This window comes from Argiope bruennichi, chromosome 11 (genome assembly GCF_947563725.1).
Source record: "Argiope bruennichi chromosome 11, qqArgBrue1.1, whole genome shotgun sequence".
Classification (NCBI taxonomy): domain Eukaryota; kingdom Metazoa; phylum Arthropoda; class Arachnida; order Araneae; family Araneidae; genus Argiope; species Argiope bruennichi.
Genome location: NC_079161.1, coordinates 52,877,686 through 52,901,480, shown reverse-complemented (window position 1 = coordinate 52,901,480; position 23,795 = coordinate 52,877,686). Strand labels below are relative to the sequence as shown.

The following is a 23,795-nucleotide window of genomic DNA, read 5'->3' as shown; positions in this document are numbered from 1 at the left end:
TTTCAAAAAGTCAGGAAACTTATTTTTTTTCGATCAGACTGTCCTTCGAAAGCAAATCACTGACTGGAGATAAAGGACATTTATTTGGTTATACTAATAACTTTAAGCAAATAGATTTGCCAGTTGCCGTAATTTTGATTCCTATAATTATTAAAAATAAATCAATTTAACCTGTATTATTAATATTACCTCGATTAAATACCCAAGATAGACATTTCTAATCCTTCTGAGATAGAATATGTATTTACCATAGATCTATATATCGCAATCAGGTTTTATATTGTTACGAAACTTCAATTCCATTAAGTCCGTAAAGTAAACAGGTTTGCTTGTAGTGGCTGTATGGTGTAAGACAATCAGCAGGTTTCAATAGCAATAATGGCAACTTTTATTAAACGCGAAGTCACGGATATACAGATAACAAATACACAGCTGAGACGTACACGCACAACACACAGCAGCCCAATTACAGCACATAAAGCGGCCAGACAGAGCTCAGCAGGAGGAGGGAAACTACGTAGCTTCACTCTTACGGTCTCTCCAGACGTCTGCAATTATCCATTGTCTCCTCGCTTTAGCTGTATCCATCTGCCAATACACTACTACACGACTGACTATTCCATGCACGACTCAATGCTGCTTCTCTACTAAACTCCAGGATTCCACACACAGCTCAATTCACCAATCGCTTGAACTCCGCTCGATGCTCGCACTACACTTGACTTTACCAACTATTCCGCCATTGACTCGCTATGCATCTGTAATTCTCTCGGTTACTCTTTACCCGACTCCTTCAGCTTTGATTACCGACAATTTATAGTTTCCGGAACATGGCAGAGAAGGTTCTTTAACAGTCAAACGTATATCAATTCCTATTGGCTCTATCGCAAAAATTCTGGAAAATCCCAGTATTATCTATTTAGTCAGCAACGTCCTCAAATTCAGTTCAAATTTGTCGCGAACCCTTGGAATCATTGATTGGGTGTTCGATCAACATCCAGTAGAGCTGATCGTAAAACTGTATTTCAGTGATTGAACTAACAACATTGCATATTTGTAACATTATGTAAAAAAGGATTAACAATTCTCAATCAACTGATTTTTGACAGTGTTTTAAAAAAGTGTTATAAAAAATGTTCCTAACATTAGATATTAAATAAATTTCAGTCTTTTTTTACATCCTTTATTGCTTGTCTTAATACTTCTGCACTTCCAAATTCTCAAAAAATTTTTTTTACGTAATTTGAATTCCTAACACAGTGCAGCATTCATTTCTACTTACGCAACTGCAGTTTTTCGGTATTTCTCTTATTGTTAGGTTCGGAAACAAGGAATATCGAGTTCATTTATATCATGAAGCAATTCCTCAAATCGGTAAACATTTAGCATCCAACATGCTTCTAAAACTAAAACGTCGATATATATTTTAAACGGGTTTCTCACATTACTCTCAAATCCCCATTTTTATCGCTTTCTTCGATTCTCCATCTTCGATTCCCTTAGAGATCACTCTTGTGAATGAATGGATCTTTAAACTTCAAAACGTTCTTCCTATGAGACTTTGGAAATCAATATTTTGATCCCGTTTTCGAAGTTTTTGGTAGAGTATGATAAAGAATTTTCGATCTCTTAAGGATTCTATGATAAGATCCACAGGATAGGTCTTTTCGTGAAGGTTCACTGAAGAATATTTGTTGTTAATTATTAAAATATATATATATTTTGTAATTCAATCTGGTGAATTATTTTTTTTGGTATAATGATTTGTTGGATTAACATTATATTTCAAAAACTTACAAACTCTACTGTGGGATTACTCTCGTACTTTCAAATGCTTGATTGCTGAAAAATTTCTCGATTAAATTATTTCATTATATTTAATATATCTGCTATTATATTCGAATACAATATAAATGAAAAAAATGGAATAAAAATCATTCATCCTCTTTTAACTTTCTTATATACATAGTATAAGGAAAGTATTGATCAAAAATTTCGAACTGGAGATTTCAACGAATCTCCATGTTTTATACCTTTCTGAGTTCTAAAAACGCATTTTTGGAAAATGTCTATATGTGGCAAAAATAATTCAAAACGGGTTTGCACTAGACAGATGAAATTTGGTTTAGAGTCATTTTACAGCATTTGTAGATGTCTGTAAAATTTTGAACAAAATCCGTTGAGAGGAAGTCTTTTTGTATACCTGTATAGCTGTTCGAATACAAAATTCACGCGATAACTATAAAACGAAGTAATCTAGACAGATAATATTCAGCATATATATATATATATATATATATATATATATATATATATATATATATATATATATACCACAAATAGTGTAGAAGCATATCATGTTATAAGCCAAATCAAAGGAGAGGCTGAACGTTTGTGGTTATTCATCTTTGAAAACATGTAAGCGCGAGAACTCAAAATCACAATAACTTAAATATATCAAATTTAATTTCCAAGTGTAATTCTGTATCAAATTTGTTTCAGTCGGTCGGAAACAATTCGTTCAAAACACAGATTTGATTTTCGGATCATATTAAGAGCAAACCCAGGATTAATTGCCAATCCACTCGCTAAGGCGTGATTTTTGGCATGATTCAGCAGTAATACTAAATTTGCGCCAAAAATTAATAATATTTTAACTATTGTATGCGAGTATCATTGAAGGTGCTCATTGGTATAACATCTTTATTAGAGAATATGCAAGAAATGGTTTGGGAGACCATTGCCCCTGGTTTCATAGGCATAATGCATTATAGTTAATTTTAAAATACGAATACAATTCTCATTAAAGAGTTGGATTGAAAGAATGCACTTTTATTCTCTTAAATTGTTTTTTTTTTTTTTTTAGTATTCTGTCTACGATTTGCGATAACGTGGAATAAAAATAAATAAAATCGCAGAAAAATTATGCAACTTTATTTTTTACATGCTTGTTTCATTATAGATAATGATTAAACGTGGATTATTTCATGCTAAATAGTCTACCAATTATTTTTATACATTATTCTTTCTGTAGTTCAGATCAAAGCTCCTTTCCTGAAACAAAATTATAGGAAACATTTACTTTTGACAATCCATTCATGTAATATATAATGACAACATTTTCTAAAATTTTTATTTAAAACATTTTGTTAACTACAAAAACATTTAGTAAAAAAATACCTGACGCAAGGTAATTTGATATTTATTAATTGCTTTCTTAAATAAAAACATTAAATTTCTTCCAAAGTAAAAAAAAAAAAAAAATCTTCTAAAGTCACATTTTATTAAAAAAAAAAAAAAAAAGATTACATTTTATTCTGTCGAGTGCTTTTAAAAATTCTATTTGTTGCCAGGCATTGCGGACGTTTACAATTATTTGTCTGTTTTTGGAATATTATGTTTCAATTTAACAAAATAAAAGATGGTTTATAGCATAAATGTTTAGATTTTAAAAACTATGTATTAAATAAATCTTACAAGTAATTATAAAAAAGGTATCCTTTATAAAATATTAAAAAAGTACAGCTATTTTAATTAAATTCAATGTCTCATCCAAAGTAATTTCATCATATTTGTATGACGCAATAATATATTTTATGATATCAAATGAAATTGTGCTCACACGTATATATATATATATATATATATATATATATATATATATATATATAATATGAAACTTTAATTAATGGAAATTAAGCAAGATTTTCAGAATAATATATGTTTAATTTATATTAGAACATATATGTTTAATTCTCAAGTCAGGTAAATCGATAATAGATAAAATTTTTCTACCTTAATTTTCAATATGTTAAGAAAAGCGTGATATAAAATATTTGATGGAACAATTCAATCTTTTGAACTTTCCCTGATAATAACTATTTTTAAGAATTATGCAAAAATATAATGATATAAGTGTTGAAATTCAAACAGAAAATTACAAGACAAGGAATTACATATGATTACAGGATCATTTTTAAAAAATTTTAAAACGATGTAGGAATTAGATCTGTAAAATAATGTTGTAGTTGTTGCGAAAAATGCAAAATACCACTTTAATTTTTAATTGAATCAAAATTCCAATACATTTTTAAAAAACTCGATCGAAAATACACGATTTTATCTGTAAAATATTAGCGTTAAAATTTGGTGGCAATGAGTAAAATAGTCCAGATTAGATCTATAATGCTTGCTAACACATACATTTTTTTCTCTATTATTAGTAGAAAGTAAAAAGTAGAATTTCTCTATTTTAATAATTTTCTATTTTTTTTTTAAATTTTTAAATTATAAATCGTAATTTTAATTAAAACTGATTTTGAAATTAATCTGTGGCAACTGTCAAATTCAAAGGCAACTGTATCGTTTGGGACAAATTTCAGTAAATCAATTGATTAAATTCTGGAACCAAAAAATATTTTTCACATAAAAAAATACAAAGCGTTAAAAAATGTCAAAATGTTAACAGAATATTAAGTGATTGAAAAAAAAATAATAAAAGCATATTGTTACATAGATTAAACATATCTAATGAATGATGTCATAAATTTAAGAATTGTTATGTATAATGTATATTATATTTAATGTATATTAGATGCATTTTTTCTCTATTATTAATAGAAAGTGAAAAAAGTAGAATTTGACTGTTTTAATGATTTTCTACTTTTTAATTTTTAAATTATAAATCATAATTATAATCCAAACTGGTTTTGAAATTCATCGTATTTTCGTATTCATCGAAAGGTAACTGTGTCGTTAGTCACAAATTTTTTATAAAAATTGATTAAAGTTTTTATCTAATAAAATAGTTAGGACATAGCGTTAAAAAAATGTCAAAATGTTAACAGAATATTAAGTGATTGAAAAAAATAATAAAAGCATATTGTTACATAGATTAAACATATCTAATGAATGATGTCATAAATTTAGGAATTATTATGTATAATATATATTATATGCATTTTTATGCAATGGGCATTATATGCATTTTTTCTCCATTATTAGAAGGAAGTCCAAGGTAGAATTTCCCAAATCTAATAATTTTCTAATTATTAATTACTGAATTATAAATCATAATTATTATTACAACTCATTTTGAAATTAATCCTATCTCAAATTTTCCGAAAGGTAAATTATATCATTCTTAACAAATTTAAATACATCAAATAGTTAAATTCTAGAAGTGATAAAGTATTTTTGACATTAAAAATTAGAAGCGTTAAAAAATATCCAAACTTTAACAGAACATTAAGTGATTAAAAAAATAATAAAATTATATGGTGATGTAGATTAAACATATCCAATGAATGATGCGATATAATGATGTATAATATATATTATATACATTTTTAGAAATATTTCTATAAAGCTATAAAAAATTCTATTTATCAACGGTAGCTGTCAGAAAAGTTTGATTTCTTCAATACCTCATCAGATATTTTATTACTCCTTAGTGAATGTAATATTTAGTAAAATTTATCATACGCTAAGTTTATCTTGGAACAAATGATGGAAATGACATATTGCCTGTCAAGTTATATCCAATGATCGTTCAAACAATTCCTTTTTTTTATAATGTATCTTTTTTGATGATATATTCCGAACAAAGTGAAGTAACATAAGGCGGAATTCCCGTATGAAATTGGAAGACACAGTTTTATCTCTTACGTATCATCTTTTCACTTGTAATGGTGTATTTCGAGCAACAAATCATCCCTTTAATGATTTGTTCGGTTTAGAAATATATCGTATAACGTAAGTCTCTTATGTTTTTTATCAATTTAAGGATGATGTGAAAAATTAATTGTGAGAAAATAAGTTTCAAGTCCAATGAAAATTACATTTTGTAAATTAATAATAATTTCACAAATTATTAGAAAGAAAAAAAAATATTTATTTTAAAATCGTCAAATTTTATTTATTATAAAAAGGTATTGTTTGTATCTTTAGATTGATTCCTCAGTAGTATCACGATATTGTATAATATTTGGGAAATGCTGTAAAAGATTGTGAATGCTAAAAATACCGAAAAAAACATTACTGTATGATATGTAATAATACTCAAAAGGCAATTTAAGGATGTTGTGAAAGAGTAGTTTTCAGAAAATAAGTTTTAAGGTCAATAAAAAGTTCATTCTGTAAATTAATCAAAAGCATCAATACAATAAAATCCTAGCACCAATGTATTAGTTTTGACTTATCTGTGTATTCGAAGTAATTTTAATATTGAATTATAATTGTTATGAATGGTTTATTTTTTGCTTACAACTATCAAAATTCGATAAATCGATGCACGTATGACACTCGGGCAAAACAGTTAAGAGGTTCATTAGATACTCTTCTTTTATTAGAATGGGATGCTTCTATTTAAAGAATAGTATGCAGTATTAAATTTTATATGAGATTATAGAATAATATAAAATGATTTTCTATATTCCTATAGAAAGAATGTTTTTAACTTCGCAAATAAAATCATACATTTTAATTAAATTTTAATCATTTTAAAGATTAATCTATGTATATCACTGCTAAATGTTTAAATTCTGATATATTTTTAAGGATATCATATTTGTACAATACTCAAAAATTTGAGTGAATCCTGCAGCCTTCTTAATTATTCAGTTTGATCCAAAATAAAAGATCTTAAAAGTCGGAGAATAATTACTTTACGATACTAAATTCCTGACGATTGAAGCTTTTCTTCTTAGATAATAAATCTTAACTACTCTCAGACGATTCTTATTAACTATTATAATGAATCACATCACGTAACACCTTCTGATACCGCCTATTATTATTAACTTCTGGGAGAAGATTCCTTCTTAGCAATTCTCACGAACGAACTGCACATAATGAACTAGATGGCTGCAGAAAGTTAACTCTAGGTTAAGGCTTTAATTTTTAATTCTTTTAAGCACTTCCTGAACCTGTGGTCATAAATTTCAGAGCAGCCAAGAATAAGTAAACTAGGGGAGGATGCTATTTTAACTCTGGATCGAGGAAAATTAGGAAAATGTGTCGCTCATATGTCTAGTCGACATTTAAAAATAATTTATAGTGTGTATGTCGTGCAGTTCTGTGAGGATGAAGTGGCGATGACTTGCTATTTTAAATGCACACTTTTTAATCTTAGCTTGTGTAGTACAACTAATGTCTTAATTGTGCCTTTGAAATGGCTGTTGGCTTGTTAATTTTTGGAGAGTTTTTAATGAATGATTCAAGTTTCATACGAATTTTGTTTAGATTTCTTGAAAGATTTTCTGTTAGGAATATATTAATAGTAGAAATTTAGAATCCCTTTCCCGCAAAAATATTTGTTTTATTATTATTTTTATTTGACATTGGTTACAGTACAAAAATGCTTAACCCTTAGCTGGGGACGTGCGGTCTGTGAGACCGCTAGTGATGGATTTTCGGTTACCCCTATTCTATTTTTAGCTCAATTGAATGGATTGATCCTGTAGCTTCCTATTTTGTGACCTTCAATACACGTACACATTTTCAAATGCTTTCAGTGGATGCTTTTTAAAATAATTCAGTTATTTCTTTAAGCGCGGTCTCTAAGATCGCATCTCCCTGTAAGTGTCCCAGTGATAAACAAGGCTGAGCAGATGGCGCTAACATTTGGGCCCCGAAATATCATCCAATTTACTGATCCTATTCTGAAGCAGTGCTCCTGACACTTTTAAATGAAGCAGAAAGTGGTTTTAGCGATAAGGATAATTGTGCAGAAGAGCTTTTCGATGAAAGTCCGTATTCAACTGATTTGTATGTTCAAACGCAATAAATCTTTCTAGTGATAATGTATTTTGAAAAATTTCTCATATATATATATATATATATATATATATATATATATATATATATATACAGAATTTATAAGTTGATTTTTATACTAGTTCTTAACCTGTCTGTTTCAAATACCCTAGAGAACCGTGCTATGAAAGTCACTTAAGTCGATAAAAGAAAGATCCAATTTTACCCGTTGTCAATGATTTTATTTTTCATGTAATTGTTGAATTTTACATTATATTGTCTTCTATATACCTTAATATACTGTAAAAATAAATACGATTTAAAAAGTAAAAAGTAATGTGTTTTTAAAGAATATTATTTATTGTAACATGTAATTTGTGGAGAAAATGTATGTTCCTACGCATTTAATTTTTTCAATGATAATATACTTTGAAAAATTTCTAAAATATATCTATATATCAAGAGACATATCTGCAAAATATATTGGCAGTTTTTCATACTAATACATTCATTAGGAAATTTAATTTCAGTATAAATGAAATGCGGTCTCGTAAACCGCACCTCCCCAGTTTTGTCCTAAAATTTCACCTCCCCAGTTAAGGGTTAGTTGCAAAATTGTACGGAACTGATTAAATTAAAGTTTTTTAAATCAATTTTTTTTAATTTTTAATCCAGTATTCCTAAAACTTTTAAAACAATTATTAAAAGCCAGCACAATCCAGAAGAAAAGAAGTAACCCTGTTTCCTTTGGAATGAATCATGTTTACAATTTACTTTGGAACCAGACAATTTCATTTCAGGTTGTACTAATAATTAGTTCTGTAATGTCCTGATCTAGGCTGATCAAATAACGAAGCAGAATTTCCAGACAATTCTTTATTTTACAGCCCTATATATACAAAGAACTATTTGTTCTAATCTTTGTTAAATAAATAGTTATTTACACCTGTAGTAGGAGATACAACAGTCAAAGTCAAAGGTATTTCTTGAAATTCAGTTCCCCATCCCGTCAACACGACCACTCCAGGGGTAGTTTCTCAGACTCCGAACTCGTGGGAGATGTCCAACCGCCTCCTCCAATTCGTTTCTTCTCTCCCTAAAAAAGAAATCCCCGCGCATTACTTCTGTGACAATCTCCGCCTTTACATTGGTCATTTGAGCTCTCTTTTTGGCAATCGGGGTTCAGCAATATGCTCTGCCAGCGGCGCCAGTGGGCCCTGGGAAGGTCCTTTCACAAAGAGAAACATCTAGCATCCAGATGTCTGTACACCCCTTTCTCTTTGAAGGTACTATCAATACCTCTTGGACGAGGAATTCCACATGTGGTCTTTCATTGTAGTCGCTAATGAACAGATGAGAGACCACCTAGGTGAAAAGATCCGCCATCTGGCTATCTCGAGGAGTTTAGTAAGTAACAGCGACGACACAGCTGGATGTAAATGTCTTATCAATACGGGGACACGGGGACTGTTACAGTTCTATTTGCTTCATATGCCTATAACTAATATTTGTGAATGTAAATTATGTTACATATATGAATAGAACCATTGGAAATGGTTACTCCAGTGATATCTAATAAATGGGCATACACATGCCGAGGACCACATGCCCTCAAATAAATATGCCCATCTTCCGCTTAAAATTCCCTGCCTTGGGTCATGCCGCAAATGTTTTGCATGGCATCAGTGAACACTTCTTTACAAAATATAGATTTTTGGTATGAATTTAAAACTCTTACTGAATATGCCATGCGATATTTAGCGATTAATTCTAGGCGTGCAGAAAATACACAAATACCCGAGAATCGAATATTTTTTTCAACGTCCCTTTTCCTACAGATTCAAATAAAAATTTAATATAGAGCTGTAATCACTAGATCACATTCCTGGAATGAATTGAATTATTTAACTCACTGTGTTTTTGAGTCATTGCATTTATATGTATGAAAAAGTATAGACCGACATACACACAAACTTATGATAGATTAAGTTCAATATTTTATACGATTCTACATTTTAAACTTAAACTTGAGAATCAAATCATATTTATATCATTGTTTACGATTTAAGGTGATCGTATTCATTTGTATTAAGGCCACAGTGGCATGGGGGTAAGGTCTCGGCTCGAAACCGGAGGGTTTCAGGTTCGAGAGCCGATCCCACCTATAAACCATTATATAAGCGGGCCTGGTGCACTCTAAATATGTCGCGGACAAATGTGCTCATGCTGGAGTGGAAGTTTGGAGAGGGGATGGCAGCTCAAGTGTCGTCCTCGTCATCTGACCTCGGTTCAAAATTACGAGTCCCATCCCAAAAAAGCACTAGTGGTAATTTAAAATGGAACGTTAATATAGCTAAACTAATCTACTCACTTTTATTAGAAAAAGTCAGACATCCTTTGATAGAATTTTATTTCAAATTTCATAGATACTTATTCTTTTGATATAAATTCCATTAATTTCGCATGATTGGTCTAAAATTCTTTTTAATCTATCGTGTTCACAGACAGACGTAATTAAAAAAAAAGAAGAAGAAAAAGATTTTTCATATTCAGGAATTTCTGAAACGTGGAGAATCGTCAAACTCTCGAATTCGAATTTTTAACTATTACAAATTTTACTCTTCATATATGAGAAAGTAAGAATAATTTCATTAAAAATTACTAAACGTGTATGATTGAAAAATGATTTTGCTTCTCCTTCAGTCTTTTATGATTAACGATAAAGGTCACCTAACGATATAGTGGAAAAAAAGGAACAAAAATTAAATCCAATCTGCTGGAAACTGGTATTATTTTCGACAAGAAGGTTAAATTCTTTTCGTGTTCCTGTGAAAACCAATAAAATAGTTGAAAAGTAATTCAACATCTTCTACCAATCCTTTCCTAGCATCTTTCTATAAGAAGAAAAATCATTTTGGATCAATAATTTGAGGAAATCCAACGAAATTTCAACCGATGTCCTTTTAGGTCGGCTTTTATTGCACTTCTGTTCCTCTCTAGTTATAAATCGTTAATAATAAAGCATTCTTAAAGATTCGACGCAATGTTTATATGTCATTTACTGGTCAGGGTTAAACCTGGACTACTATTAAAGGAGTTCTGACTCTAAAGGTCATGATATTTGACTTAAAGTTAACAAACGTGAGCTATATATATATTTATTTAAAAGGTGGAAGTGTGCACTTTTAGAAGCTATCTTTGAAATTTTAATTAAATAAATATTAATCGATGTTCTATGTCTGTAATTTCCAAAAATATATTTTGAAAATGTGCATCTTAAGGAATTGAAAATTGTAAAAAAATCTTGAGCCACTAATGCTGTTTTTGGCATGCATTTTTTCCCCTAAATTTTTATTGGCTCTTTTTAGCGAAAATATAGATTTTGAGCTTGTAAAGGATAGTAAATGAAACCAATTTTGAATTTTAATATTCTTTATATAATTTTCAACAATACTTTTCGTTCTTGCTTGGCTCATATAAAGTTGGAAAATCGATCATTGGAACGATTTTTTAAAAATGTGGGTTATAGTGAGATTAAAAAACAAAATCAAATGATATTTTGATATTTTCCGCAAAGACATATAGAAATAATAACTCATTAAAATAATTTTTGCTGCATTTTAAATTTTAAATTTTGTTTCCTAAATTTTCTTAAATTTATTATCTTTAATACATTTGTGCATATTTTTCATTATATTGGAAATTTTTCATAAAAAAAAATCGGATATTTTTCAACAATGTTTTTCATTATAGATATAAAATAATATGTTTAATTAAATATTTAATCTCGTGATACTTTTTATTGATTAAAGCTAAAGAAGAATTTTGTTATTATGTGTATGTATTAAATGCTAAATGAGCAAGTGAAGTTACAGTGCGATGCCAGGCAATGTGACATTTTAAGAAATACATTTAAACATTTAATGGCATTACAATACTATGGAACTTCACTTCCATCAAAAGTCATGTGCACAAGAAATCGAACATATGTAAAAGCATTAAAATAAAAAAAGGTTTTAAAGACAGGTGGACTGTAACGGAAACTTTTGAGAATTAATTACTTAGGATTATGAAATTTTTTATGCTAAGGTATTAAAATATAAGTACATCAAATATCTTTATAAACATTCTTTCAAATAAAATACATTATTTTTTTTAAAAAAATAGAAGATTTGTAATTTTTAAAAATTTTAAAAGATTCTAGGCGGTTTATTTTTTTTTATTTTTTTTTATTTTTTCTATTATTGTTTCCTTATTACACGATTTAAATTCATTTGGAATAAAATGGTGTTTGATTTTATAATTCGAATGAAATGTCATTTTTAAAAAATATAATTTTTATAAGCATTTTATGTTTTTTCTGAATTAAAATTGAGTTTTAAATATAAAAAATCCCCTCGCAATATAAAATGCATATCATATTTTTTTTTTTAATCTTTGAGCGAAATCTTATTATCATTTTCATTTAAATTCTACAAAAATTAAGATACCTGGAAGATTTCAAATATATTCAAATCTAATTTGAATATCATTTTGAGAAAATGATTAAAATACATTTTTATTTCTATAGACCCTTTAAACATTCATTTTATTGTGTAATACATTTTATAATGCTATTTTAGTTGAGTATAAACCTATATTTTGGTAATAAAACAAGAAAAATATAATTTTATTTTTTCGCTTATTTGAAAAAATCTACTGTCTCCATAATTCTATTGGAATTTAACACTTAAAACGCTAAGGATATTCAAATTTTCAATCTCAGAATAAGAAATTTGCTTGAAATTAAGAAAAACAAATATTGCTATTGAATAATCTGGCATCACCTAGCAATTAATAGTTTAAACTTTTAAAAACGGAGATATAAATAAGTTTATTATCTTAAATGATTTAATGAATGATATGCCATTTCATGTCGCATAATTTATTTAATAACCAAATAAATTTAATTCCAAAAATTCTTATCGAACTATAACATAAGTAGAAATCTTAAATTGTTTAAAGTGTAAATTTTGTTTAAAAGCAGCATTTATCAAACATTTGAAAAACGATTTGAGCAAGAAATAACAGGGCATAATTTTGCATGTTCGAAGAGATCCTTTTAAGGATCAAACTTTTTATAAGAAGAATGCTTCAAGCATGTTTGAAGTAGATTGTTTTCAACTAATTTTTTTACATAAATTTTAGTTTATTTTTATAACTTAGTATGTTTATTTAATTCGTTTCTATGTATTTAATAGAAATTTTATAAAATAATTGATATTTACTGAAGCAAATCCTAAAACATTTAAGAAAAAAAAACGTCTACCAAGACATATAAGACATTTTTATAAATAATGTCTTCAGGCTTATTACGTATTTCATATGTTTATCTATTGGTTCTTAAATATATTTTTTAAAAAAAATGAATACCTTGTTTGTTTTAATGTTTAATCGAAATCTTTATTATCAATTCTATTTAGTTACTTCAAAAATTGAAACAACGGGAAGATTTCAAACATATTTAAATCTAATTAGAGTGTTATTTTGAAAAAAGTCATTAAAATGTAGTCTTTTATTTCTAGGCTTTAAAAATATCTATTGAATAACACATTTATAATGTTATTTAAATTTAATATATTCATATATTCTGATGATGAAGCAATGAAAATAAGTGTTGATTTTTTGGCCATTTTCGCTTATTTCAAAGTCTATTATCTTCTTAAATCCTATGCACAAAAAAGAATTGAAATGAAATAGTCCTTCTTTATGTTATACGCTTTAACATCCAATAAGAGAAACTGAATTAGACGACACAAGAATATAACTTCACTTAAATTCTTAAAATTCTAACTTCTGAAAAAAAAAAGAAAAAAAACCATGAAAAACTATTAAAAAAAAGAAAAGAAATTTATTATTCTGATTCATAAAGTATAAAGTTCTTTTATCAAAATGAAATCTTAACAGCAGCCTATCGAATACTATTTTAAAAATGCGATTTATCGAATTATATTCAGTTAAAAAAATTAATGGAATTCAAAATTTATGTCGACTGGAAAACAAACACAATGCAAATATCATTTTCCTGGAATAAAGAACTATAACAAAGGCAAACAATATTAATGAAATTGTAATTGAATTTTAGTGAAGAAATCTCAGAAGGGCATTCGTAAGATACTAAACTTTTATAATAATGCAAATAAATAAAATAAAACATCATCTTTTTATTGTTTTAAACTTAATGAATTAAATTGCATAAAATGATTATTGGATATATTAGAATAATATTTTTAGTTTGTAAATAAATATTCCTAGCATTGACTGATTATCAAAACAAACAAACAAATATAATATACTTTGAAGGCTTTAATTAATATTTTTTAATTTAAAAATTATAGTAATTATATTTATTATATTTAATAATTATATATATATATTTTTTAAACTGGAAGAATTTCTGTGAATGTTTCCTACATACACACCGGAACAAAAACAACGCAAAAGAAAATTATTCTTCATTCTTTTGCAAATTCCTTCTAAGCCGCCATTTTCATCTAAAAATTGAATTTTAATTTAAAAATTCCTATTTATAATGGTTTTCAGAAGTTAAGACGTTTTTGGCGTCATTCATCTTGAATATTTAAACTTTGACAATAGAATTTCAAAAAATTCTAATATATATAATATCTCTTTTGAAATACTATAGTTAAAACATTTCTTTTATTTGCTAAAAATACTGATTTTTTGACTAAGAAATGACAGAAAGTGCTTGTTGAGAAAGTTTAGACACGATTGCGAATTACACTATATTTTTATTAATGAAAATTGAAAAAGGATGACGTAGCAGATTTTGAGCTATTAAATTCTGCAAACGATAATACTTAGTAGTTGAGATAATAAAAACAGAAAGAATTTAACTAGGATGTGATTTAATGAATGCGAAATTAAATAGGATGGGCTGAAGATTTGGCAGTTGAAATCTTAAATTAAGTTCGTTTTTGAAAAGTCTGCTCCCTGTTATGACTCAACTACAAAAAATATATTTATTGAATTTTTATTTTAAATGCGTTTATAAAGCGAAATAAAGATCTATTAAGCCTTGTGTGAAAAATAAATGCTAGGTTCGTCGAATCTAACACCAACTAATGACTCTTTATTCAAAAGTCATGGAAGATCTCAGTTCAAAAGTCCTGAGTCGCAGAAAAATATTGAAAACAAGCAAAAAAACATTCGTCGATGAATTTTGAAATATTGAAATGAATTTTGGAATACATTTCAAATATTCGTAGATGCAGTTTGAAAACAAGTTATAATCTGAGGACGAAATAAAACATTAGTACCAACCTTAAATGGTTAACATTTGGTTAATTTTTTTATTGATTAAATCAAAATTTGATACAAAAAGACATTTGTAGTCATATTTTACCCAATTTCATTTATTTAATTTATTTAGTTTGTGAATTACAGTTTTTAAATGCTTGTAAAAGTACAATTCGATGGATGATCAACTCCTCGGTGAATTTGTGCTACGGATATAGGTATCTACGCTTTATATGTTATATTTGTGTGTCAAATTTTATTCATCTAGATCATATTGTTTTGAAGTTATTGTTTAACTCATATTCGGAAATATGATCAAATATTCTTTTTCTGAATGGATTTCGTTTAAAATGTCATAGATACATCTATGAATTTGGTTTATAGACCACATGTCTCTCGTTGAGGGACACCTTAGATATGAAAATGAGTAGCTTCCGAAATGGTGATTGGTTCTTGCTACCCGAGTAGGTACAGCAGTTATAGGGATGGCGGCCTCCTGCGATGAGATTATGTACTTCCCACGGGAAATGTTGTCCCATGACCGGTGATGGCTCATAGGATTCACTCCTAGTCACCATCACCTGTTTCTGCGGTTTGATCATTCAAATTAAATTCATATGCCTTATGATTAGGCGGGGCGGAGTAATATAAATGTGGTTATAAACCATACACCAAGTTTCAGCCATCTTGCTCAACACGTTTTTAAGTTTTTGAGTTTTCACAGAGAGACAAAATTCTCAAAATGGGATTTTCGGTTTCAGAAGAGATGTGAAATGTGGATATTTTTCAACATTTTGAAGAGAAATCTTTTGATAATTACAATACTTCTTTTGTATATTTTGCATACAAGAAAGAAAAATCAGGTTCTGTAACTGTCTAATTCGTAATGATTAAATATGCTTAGAAAAGCAAATAAATATTTGCAAAATTTTTGGTATTTATCGATCAGAGCACGCGCTAACTAACATTGGTAATAATTAAAATAATCTATATACCTAATTAGACTCTTTGATTCAGAAAATTTCGAATCCTTCACATACTTTAACTCTATAGGTCAGCTTTGCCATTAAATAATCCTAAGGATTATCCGTCTAGACAGCATTCCTTTTTCTGAAGAAATCAAGTAAAATAACTTCAGAATATAATAAGATTTTAAGGATGAGTACGTAATTAAAAAGTAGTGATTTAAAATAAATTTATCTTAATGAGTTTGAACCTATTATTTATTTTTTAATATTTTTAATTGATTATTATTGCCATTTGTTTTATGGAAAAGCGACCCAAAAGCGTTAAACAATCATTTGTCCGAAATGTTTTCAACTATTATTATTTTTATAAACAATATCAAACCCCCGGGGGCACCTCGAAATGAGGATGAGATGCTTAAGGCATGGTGGTTGGATCTCGCCACCCTGGACTGTACACTAATAGGTGGGGGTTCTGGCTCTTCCCATCGATGACGGGACGTACTTCCTTCCGGAAGGGTTGTACAGTGGCCGGTGATGGGCTTTAGGACTCAACACAGTTCCCCCCCAATGCTGCTGTCCCGGCGGTCCGGTCATTCAATTTTATGGTTTAAATCCGTGTGCCTTCGTGGCCTTTTTCCTTGTGCCTTCGGCCGGATCGGGGAGTCAGTGATATGACTTATACACAATATCTTTTCATGACCAGTAGAAGAATCTCTTAGTTTTTAGAGATTGAAAAACGAATTACTGTTTGAAAAATTGTTTAATTCTTACAAATAATTAAAAATATTTTGTTTCTATAAAAATTTATGGCAGAAAAATTAGAAATTCATATTTAAATAAAATTCGTAATCTTAGTCATATTAACAAGATATTAGTGAAATACTTAAAATGTCTTTTCCTTTCCGATCAACAATTACCAGCTTATGAAGCTTAGAATATTTTCAACCATTTCAATAGTATTTGAGAATTTTAAACCATCTACATCTCAAAGAAAATATCCGAATGAATGAATTTTATTAAATTGAGGTGGCTGTTTATTGACTAAAAGGGAAGAAATCTAAAGATCCGTAACTCTATTAGATTCAATTGAAGAAGAGAAAAATTGTCTTTGCCTTAATTATTAACTATCACACAATTTAACAAAACTAGCTAATAACATTAGAGATTTATCAAAATTTATATTTCATAATCTCTCAGCAAATCATTTATTTATTGAAAGAACGTAACATTTCTAACTCATTTAAAGCCTTATTTTGTAATGAAACACAACATTATTCCTTCAATCAGCTTTGTAATTAGCTATTGGACTAAAATTAAAATCACCTATATATTCTCTATTATCCCAACTACAAGATATATTGTTAAAAACTCCAGATATGTCAGCTGCAAGGTCTAGTCACAATTTAAATTAGACGAAATTATTTAATATTCATTGATTGTAGGATTTTAGATTTTAAACTGCTGGTTTAGGTAGCCTTCTTGATATCTGGTCCCAATTTAAAATTACGGTAAACTATCTAAAACTAATATTTGCGTAGTCTTAAAGCAAAGACGTCAAGCTGTAATAACTATTTTTAATTATTCGTTTAACAATTATATCAAATTTCATTATGTTTCATTAAAATATTTCACCATGAAAGGTAAGTATGTAAAATTTTCTTTTTTTTAATGAGTTCCACTACAAAACTATATTTTCATGATCATTATTTATCATAGTTATTGATTTTTTTCAATATTATTAATTTTCAAAAATAATATGAAAAATGTACTCTTAAAGGAAAGGAATATAATTTAAAACTATATTCAAGTAAATCGTATGAGATTTTACTTAAAGTATCAATGAAGATATAAACAATTTATTTCTAATATATTTTTAAAATAACATTAGAGTAATATGTACAGCGCGATATTCAATTATATAGAGAGAAATGGAGTGGCCAAAAGAAAAAAATAACCTTCTTTTAAATAAACTTTTAACAATAAATAATAATTTTTTTTAAAACTTTCTTGGAGGCACCTTTAGGGAAATTCATTGGGAGGAATTGGGCCAAATTTTTCATATGCTGAATGAATGAAGAGATAAATTTAGTTAAAAATATACCCGAAATTGTCAATGCAATTTCTTGTATACCGAGAAGGCATCGAAAACGTTTGTTATATTTCGATTAAGACATTTTAATTTTGATTATTAAGATATTATAGTCTAAAAGTTTCATAGTGTGTACATTCATTTCAACATTTCGTGTCAACCCCAAAGAAAATACATATCTTTTTTTTTTTTTTTTTTTTTTTTGCTACGGCATCAATTTTGCAAATCCTTTTTCAAGGTGGTCTTTGTGTCTGGTTTAATATTACGAAATGTTTTTCCATTTTGTTCTTGTGACTCATTTAATTTTGTGAATCCTTTTTCCAAGCATTCATTGTGATTGATTTTCGCTCTAACATAACCAAGAATTCTCTTATTCAAAGGCTCTGCTAATATTTTACGTGTGTGCGTTTGTGAAATTCTACCCTTCGTGCCTTTAACAGTCTGTAAGTAAAATCTAGATTCATTGCATTCTTCAGATTTAGCTGTAGATTTTTCCAAATAAAGAATGCTATTTTATGATTACTCAGCAAATACTTATTTTATATGAAAAAACTGTATAAATAAATCAAATTTCTTAAAATAGAAAATAATTTATGAAAACTTTTATTTTAAGTGCATAATCTTAAATGATTGTTCTGTTTGAAATCCGAGTACACAAATAACCTTTCATAACTGCCTATAAATTTTTTTTATGTGATATCTGATTATGTTTTTCGAGTTATAACTATCCCAAATTTGAGGTGAATTTTAACTTGTAAAAATAGTTTTCACCATACATCATTAATTTATTCGTCATTTGCTATTAATATTAACCAGTATTTCAATAATAATAACAACCTAGAAATAATTTGATTCGTTTTAAATCTAAGCATTGTAAATTAAAGGTCATTTATTAGATGCTGATATAAATTGCATTTTCGGAAACTAAAATAAATTGAAAAAAGTAATAAAGCCAGGAAGATAACATATTTAACCCTTTTTAGTGCCGTGGGAAGTATGCTTCCCTCCAAATTTATCAATCTTTGTATGAAATTATGTTGGTTGGCATAAGTTCTGACTAATTTTTTTAGTAAGTCAGAAACTTAGATGCTTCAGTTTTATCTCAGAAAAAATGATGTGTCTTGATTTGTTACTTAATTATTAATGAACCAAATTAATTAATGAATCAAATTAAATTTATCTAATGAGCTAGATGAATCCCTTTTCTTATTCTAATTTCAAGCCTAAAAATATTTTAACATAATATGACCGGAAAAAAATGGCCCTTTAAAGGGTTAAAATACAGCGAAAATGGTAATTTACTTGAAGTTACATCAAACATGCATTGGGTTGGACCTCGTAGCTATGGAAAAAAAATTCTAACATTTTGGAGACGCTGTTTAAAATCTTATTTGAATCTTTAAACTTTTATGTAGCATAAGCGTGAAAATTTTTGACCTACAAATACAGTCAAAGTATACATCAAGAATATATGTATTATGTATACATGTATTCTTTTAAGGAATACAGTCCCAAGTCTGATATTTTTATTTCAAAATTTTGACTGAAATATTAACTCAATGAGACTCAGGAATTCCATGGATTCTGATAGATTATTTGGTTGTCACACCGATGACAATGTAAAACTGTAAAGAATAGTGGAATTTAGGAGAAGGTGTTTAAAATCATATTTGAATCTTTAAACTTTTATGTAGCACAAGCGTAAAACTTTTTGACCTACAAATACAGTCAGAGTATACATGAAGAATATATGTATTCTGTATACATGTATTCTTTTAAGGAATACAGTCCCAAGTCTGATATTTTTATTTCAAAATTTTGACTGAAATATTAACTCAATGAGACTCAGGAATTTCATTGTTTCCGATAGATTATTTGGTTATCACACCGATGACAAGGTAAAACTGTAAAGAATAGTGGAATTTAGGAGACGGTGTTTAAAATCATATTTGAATCTTTAATCTTTTATGTAGCACAAGCGTAAAACTTTTTGACCTACAAATACAGTCAGAGTATACATGAAGAATATATGTATTTTGTATACATGTATTCTTTTAAGGAATACAGTCCCAAGTCTGATATTTTTATTTCAAAATTTTGACTGAAATATTAACTCAATGAGACTCAGGAATTTCATTGTTTCTGATAGATTATTTGGTTATCACACCGATGACAAGGTAAAACTGTAAAGAATGTTATAATTTCGGTGAACAGTGTTTGAAATCATAATTGAATCTTTAATCTCTCACATAGGACAAGTTTGAAAATTTCCTTTCCATAAGTACACTTGTGTACATCAAGACTGCATGTATTGTGATGTTTCATGGAATTGCAATCCATAGTCTGATGGTTTTGTTCCAAAATTTTGAATGAACTTTTAACTTAATGTGACCAAAAATTTCATGATCTTCGCCACATTATCTGGTTATCATATACCTATGAAACCATAAAATTTTAAACAATGCTAGAATTTTCAGAGAAATTATATTTGAATTTTAAAGCTTTTCATACTGCAAGCGTGAAAATATTTGAAACAAAGTACAGTTTAAACCTGCATCAAGACTCCATGCATTGTGTATGTTTTATTGAAAACAGTTCAATGTCTAATGGTTTCTATTTCAAAATTTTGACTAAATTAATTCAATGTGACTCAGAAATTTCATGTACTTCAACTGAATATTTAGTTGCCACATAATTATGGAAACGTCTCAAATTAAATAATTGGATAAATGCTTAAATGAAAGAAATCAAAATATTTTAAGCTCCAACTTTATTTAACTTTCTTAGTACAACAGTAGCGAATACAACACGCACAAAATAAAACACAGCTACAGTAAATTTAATCTGCAGTACTTCACTGCATGTAATAAATTTGCTTAACAATATCTTAGTAAAGCAAAATGCAAAATTAAAACGTTTTCTTTCTCAAACATAATAAATAAGAACCTCTACGGTATCCGGAATAAAAAAAATGTATTCTTGGATAAATTAATATCTTCCAATCTATTATTTCTTCAGAGATCCTCTAAGGAAAGACAGTTCGTTTCTCTGAAAACTTTAGAGGCTCGAAGCTCTTTAGAGGTCGAAATATTCCAATCATATTCTAGCGATAGTTTCAAAGCGAGAAGAATTTATCGATTTGCAAATATCTCGAGAGAAAAGTTTTCAAAGTTTACGGACTTATTCCTCCTTTCGAAGTGCTATTTTGGAATCGAAATGAAACTGAGCAGTCCTAGAGGACGATAGAAATAAGGATTTTGGAACTGCTTCAGAAAGCCTGCCGAAATTAATTTAAAAGTTTTGGTATTCTGAATGTATTAGATGTACATAGAATTGGTAATGATCTAAAATTCAATGAATAAATATTATGAACTCTCATTTGACTATTTTTAAAGAGCTGCATTATTACTTCTCCATTACAATATTATATTAATTTTTAAAAATTGTTTGCGTCAATCTTTAAGTATCAGAATGGTAAATTTTATAGAGATTTCATTAAAATCATTACCAGAAAAACAAGACAGGACAGTAACCATTTTTAAAGATACATCATAAGAAAAAAGCTTAATGATGAATTATTAATGTTGAAATTTCTATATCTAACCATATGACTAAACGAATCCAAAATTGAATCTTTGCAAATGATAAGTATCAGAAATTAGACAAAAATAATTATTTTCTAATAAATATCTAAGCAGATATCCGAAAAACTAATTATTTTAGCTAAGTATTTGTTTTAAATATGGAAAATTCACCTTTTATTAAAAATCATCATTCACAGAAAATATAAATTTATAATAAGCATGGTGCATCAGATTTAATTACATAATTTTATATTTAAGTAAGAGAAAAAAATTTTACTATTTTGAATTCTTGTTGATATAAATGATTAAAGCACAAGTTTTGAATTATTGTCTTTTAATTTCATTTTATCACGTATTTTAATATTCTGTATTTTTTAAAATATAATCCATAAATGATCGAAATTCCTTCTGACGATATTCAGAGGTAATAATAAGTTTTTAAATGCCTGTAGTATTTGATTAATATAATATAATATCTTCGTTCAAACATATAAATTAATAAATAATTCATTTTTTTCATTTAGCTATTTAGAAATATTCGGAAAATTAATAACCATAGATATTATGATGTTTTAAATGGAATCTTAGCTTTTATAAGTGAAATGTTGTAACTGAAACGAATTAATTAAAAAAAATATTCATTTATATATAAGCAGCTAATATAAGGTATTCCTCAATGTTCGAGAAATTTTATTTTGCTTCTTTAAATTTTGTTTGGATAAATTATTTAAAAAATATTATTTTTTGGTTGCTTATCTTGGTTTCCATTAATGTGATGATACATGATAGTTAAAATTGAACTGATTATACATAAATTTCGGTAATTCCGGTTCTACTAAACGATTCCAAACAAAATTTTAAATATATATTATGTAAATCATGTATTCAAGGTTTTAACTGAAAAAAAAAATAGTTTGAAATTTTTTGCCAAATGATGGCATTTTAAAATGTAAAAAACAAAGATAATAATTTAAATATCAAAGAATAACATAAAATCTTTTTCATTTACACACTATAAAAAATATGTGCTGGCTGCAATCCATTGACGCCAATATCTTGTCGACGATAAAGTAAATACAATATTTGTAGGAATGAGGGCTACGAAATGAACAATTCTGGTTTTTATTTAGCTCCATTAGTTTCCAGCTCTTGATAAAAGCAATATTTGAAAGAAGAAGAAAACACACACACAACCACTTTAACCACTTTAAAATAAAAATGATTATGTAATAAGATTAAATTATCATTTTCAATCAAAAGTTATTAAATATTCTGGAGAAAAAATAATAATAAATATGTTTCAAGAGAATTTTGTAAATATAGTAAATATGCATATAATATAAAAATTATTTTCAAATTTCCAGTATTACAATGAAAAAAGGATTAAAAAGCTAAATGGCTATATACATACTTCATTAACTGATTAATATTTTGTAAATGACATGAAAAAAGCAGTGGCAGTTGGATTGAAATGATCTCTTGCCTCCACCGTGTTCCCCAAATCTTGATCCGTCAGACTACTATTTGACACGTCATTTAAAAATTCTCACCATGATAAAAAGTATCAATCCATTAGCAAAACAAAAGCGCACCGGGATAAATATCTTGCAAGCAAAGTCTAACAAGTTTGAAATGAGGGAATAATGAGGCTTCCTGATGAGGAACAATGATGGAATAACGAGAATGTGATAGAGCTGAATGGTTCATATATATTGCGATAAATCAGCCTTTAGTAAAAAATATTGTGCTTACATTTCATATCGAAAAAGTAAAAAGAAAACTCATGGGACATCTTATTTAATATTAAATGAATTTCAGTTGGAGGAATACGCTTTCATTTTTTTTTCATTTTTTAAATTATGTTAGTTATTATTAAAATTATTTTAATAATTTTCAAAAAAAATTTCTTATTTATTTATTTATTTATTTATTTGTAGGGAACGGTGGTTTTCTTGAAGCCGATACACAAATCTCGAATCGAAATCAATCGACCACTGTTATTGGAAATAAAAATGGTAAGTAACTTTATTTTTTTATAGTAATGAACTTTCTATGCTTTACGAAAAATACTTAATATTTAGTATTTTCTTAATATTATTA

The 23,795-nt window shown here is 27.7% G+C and overlaps 1 protein-coding gene across 3 annotated transcripts in view; it reads left to right on the top strand.

Moving 5' to 3' along the window:
• LOC129957238 (atrial natriuretic peptide receptor 1-like) overlaps positions 1 to 23,795 on the top strand; it is a 1,107,058-nt gene that overhangs the window by 821,768 nt on the left and 261,495 nt on the right. For all 3 annotated transcript variants that reach the window (XM_056069479.1, XM_056069482.1, XM_056069480.1), the window contains exon 10: positions 23,633 to 23,710. In XM_056069479.1, the coding sequence (XP_055925454.1) occupies positions 23,633 to 23,710 (78 nt within the window). The remainder of the gene's footprint in view (positions 1 to 23,632; positions 23,711 to 23,795) is intronic.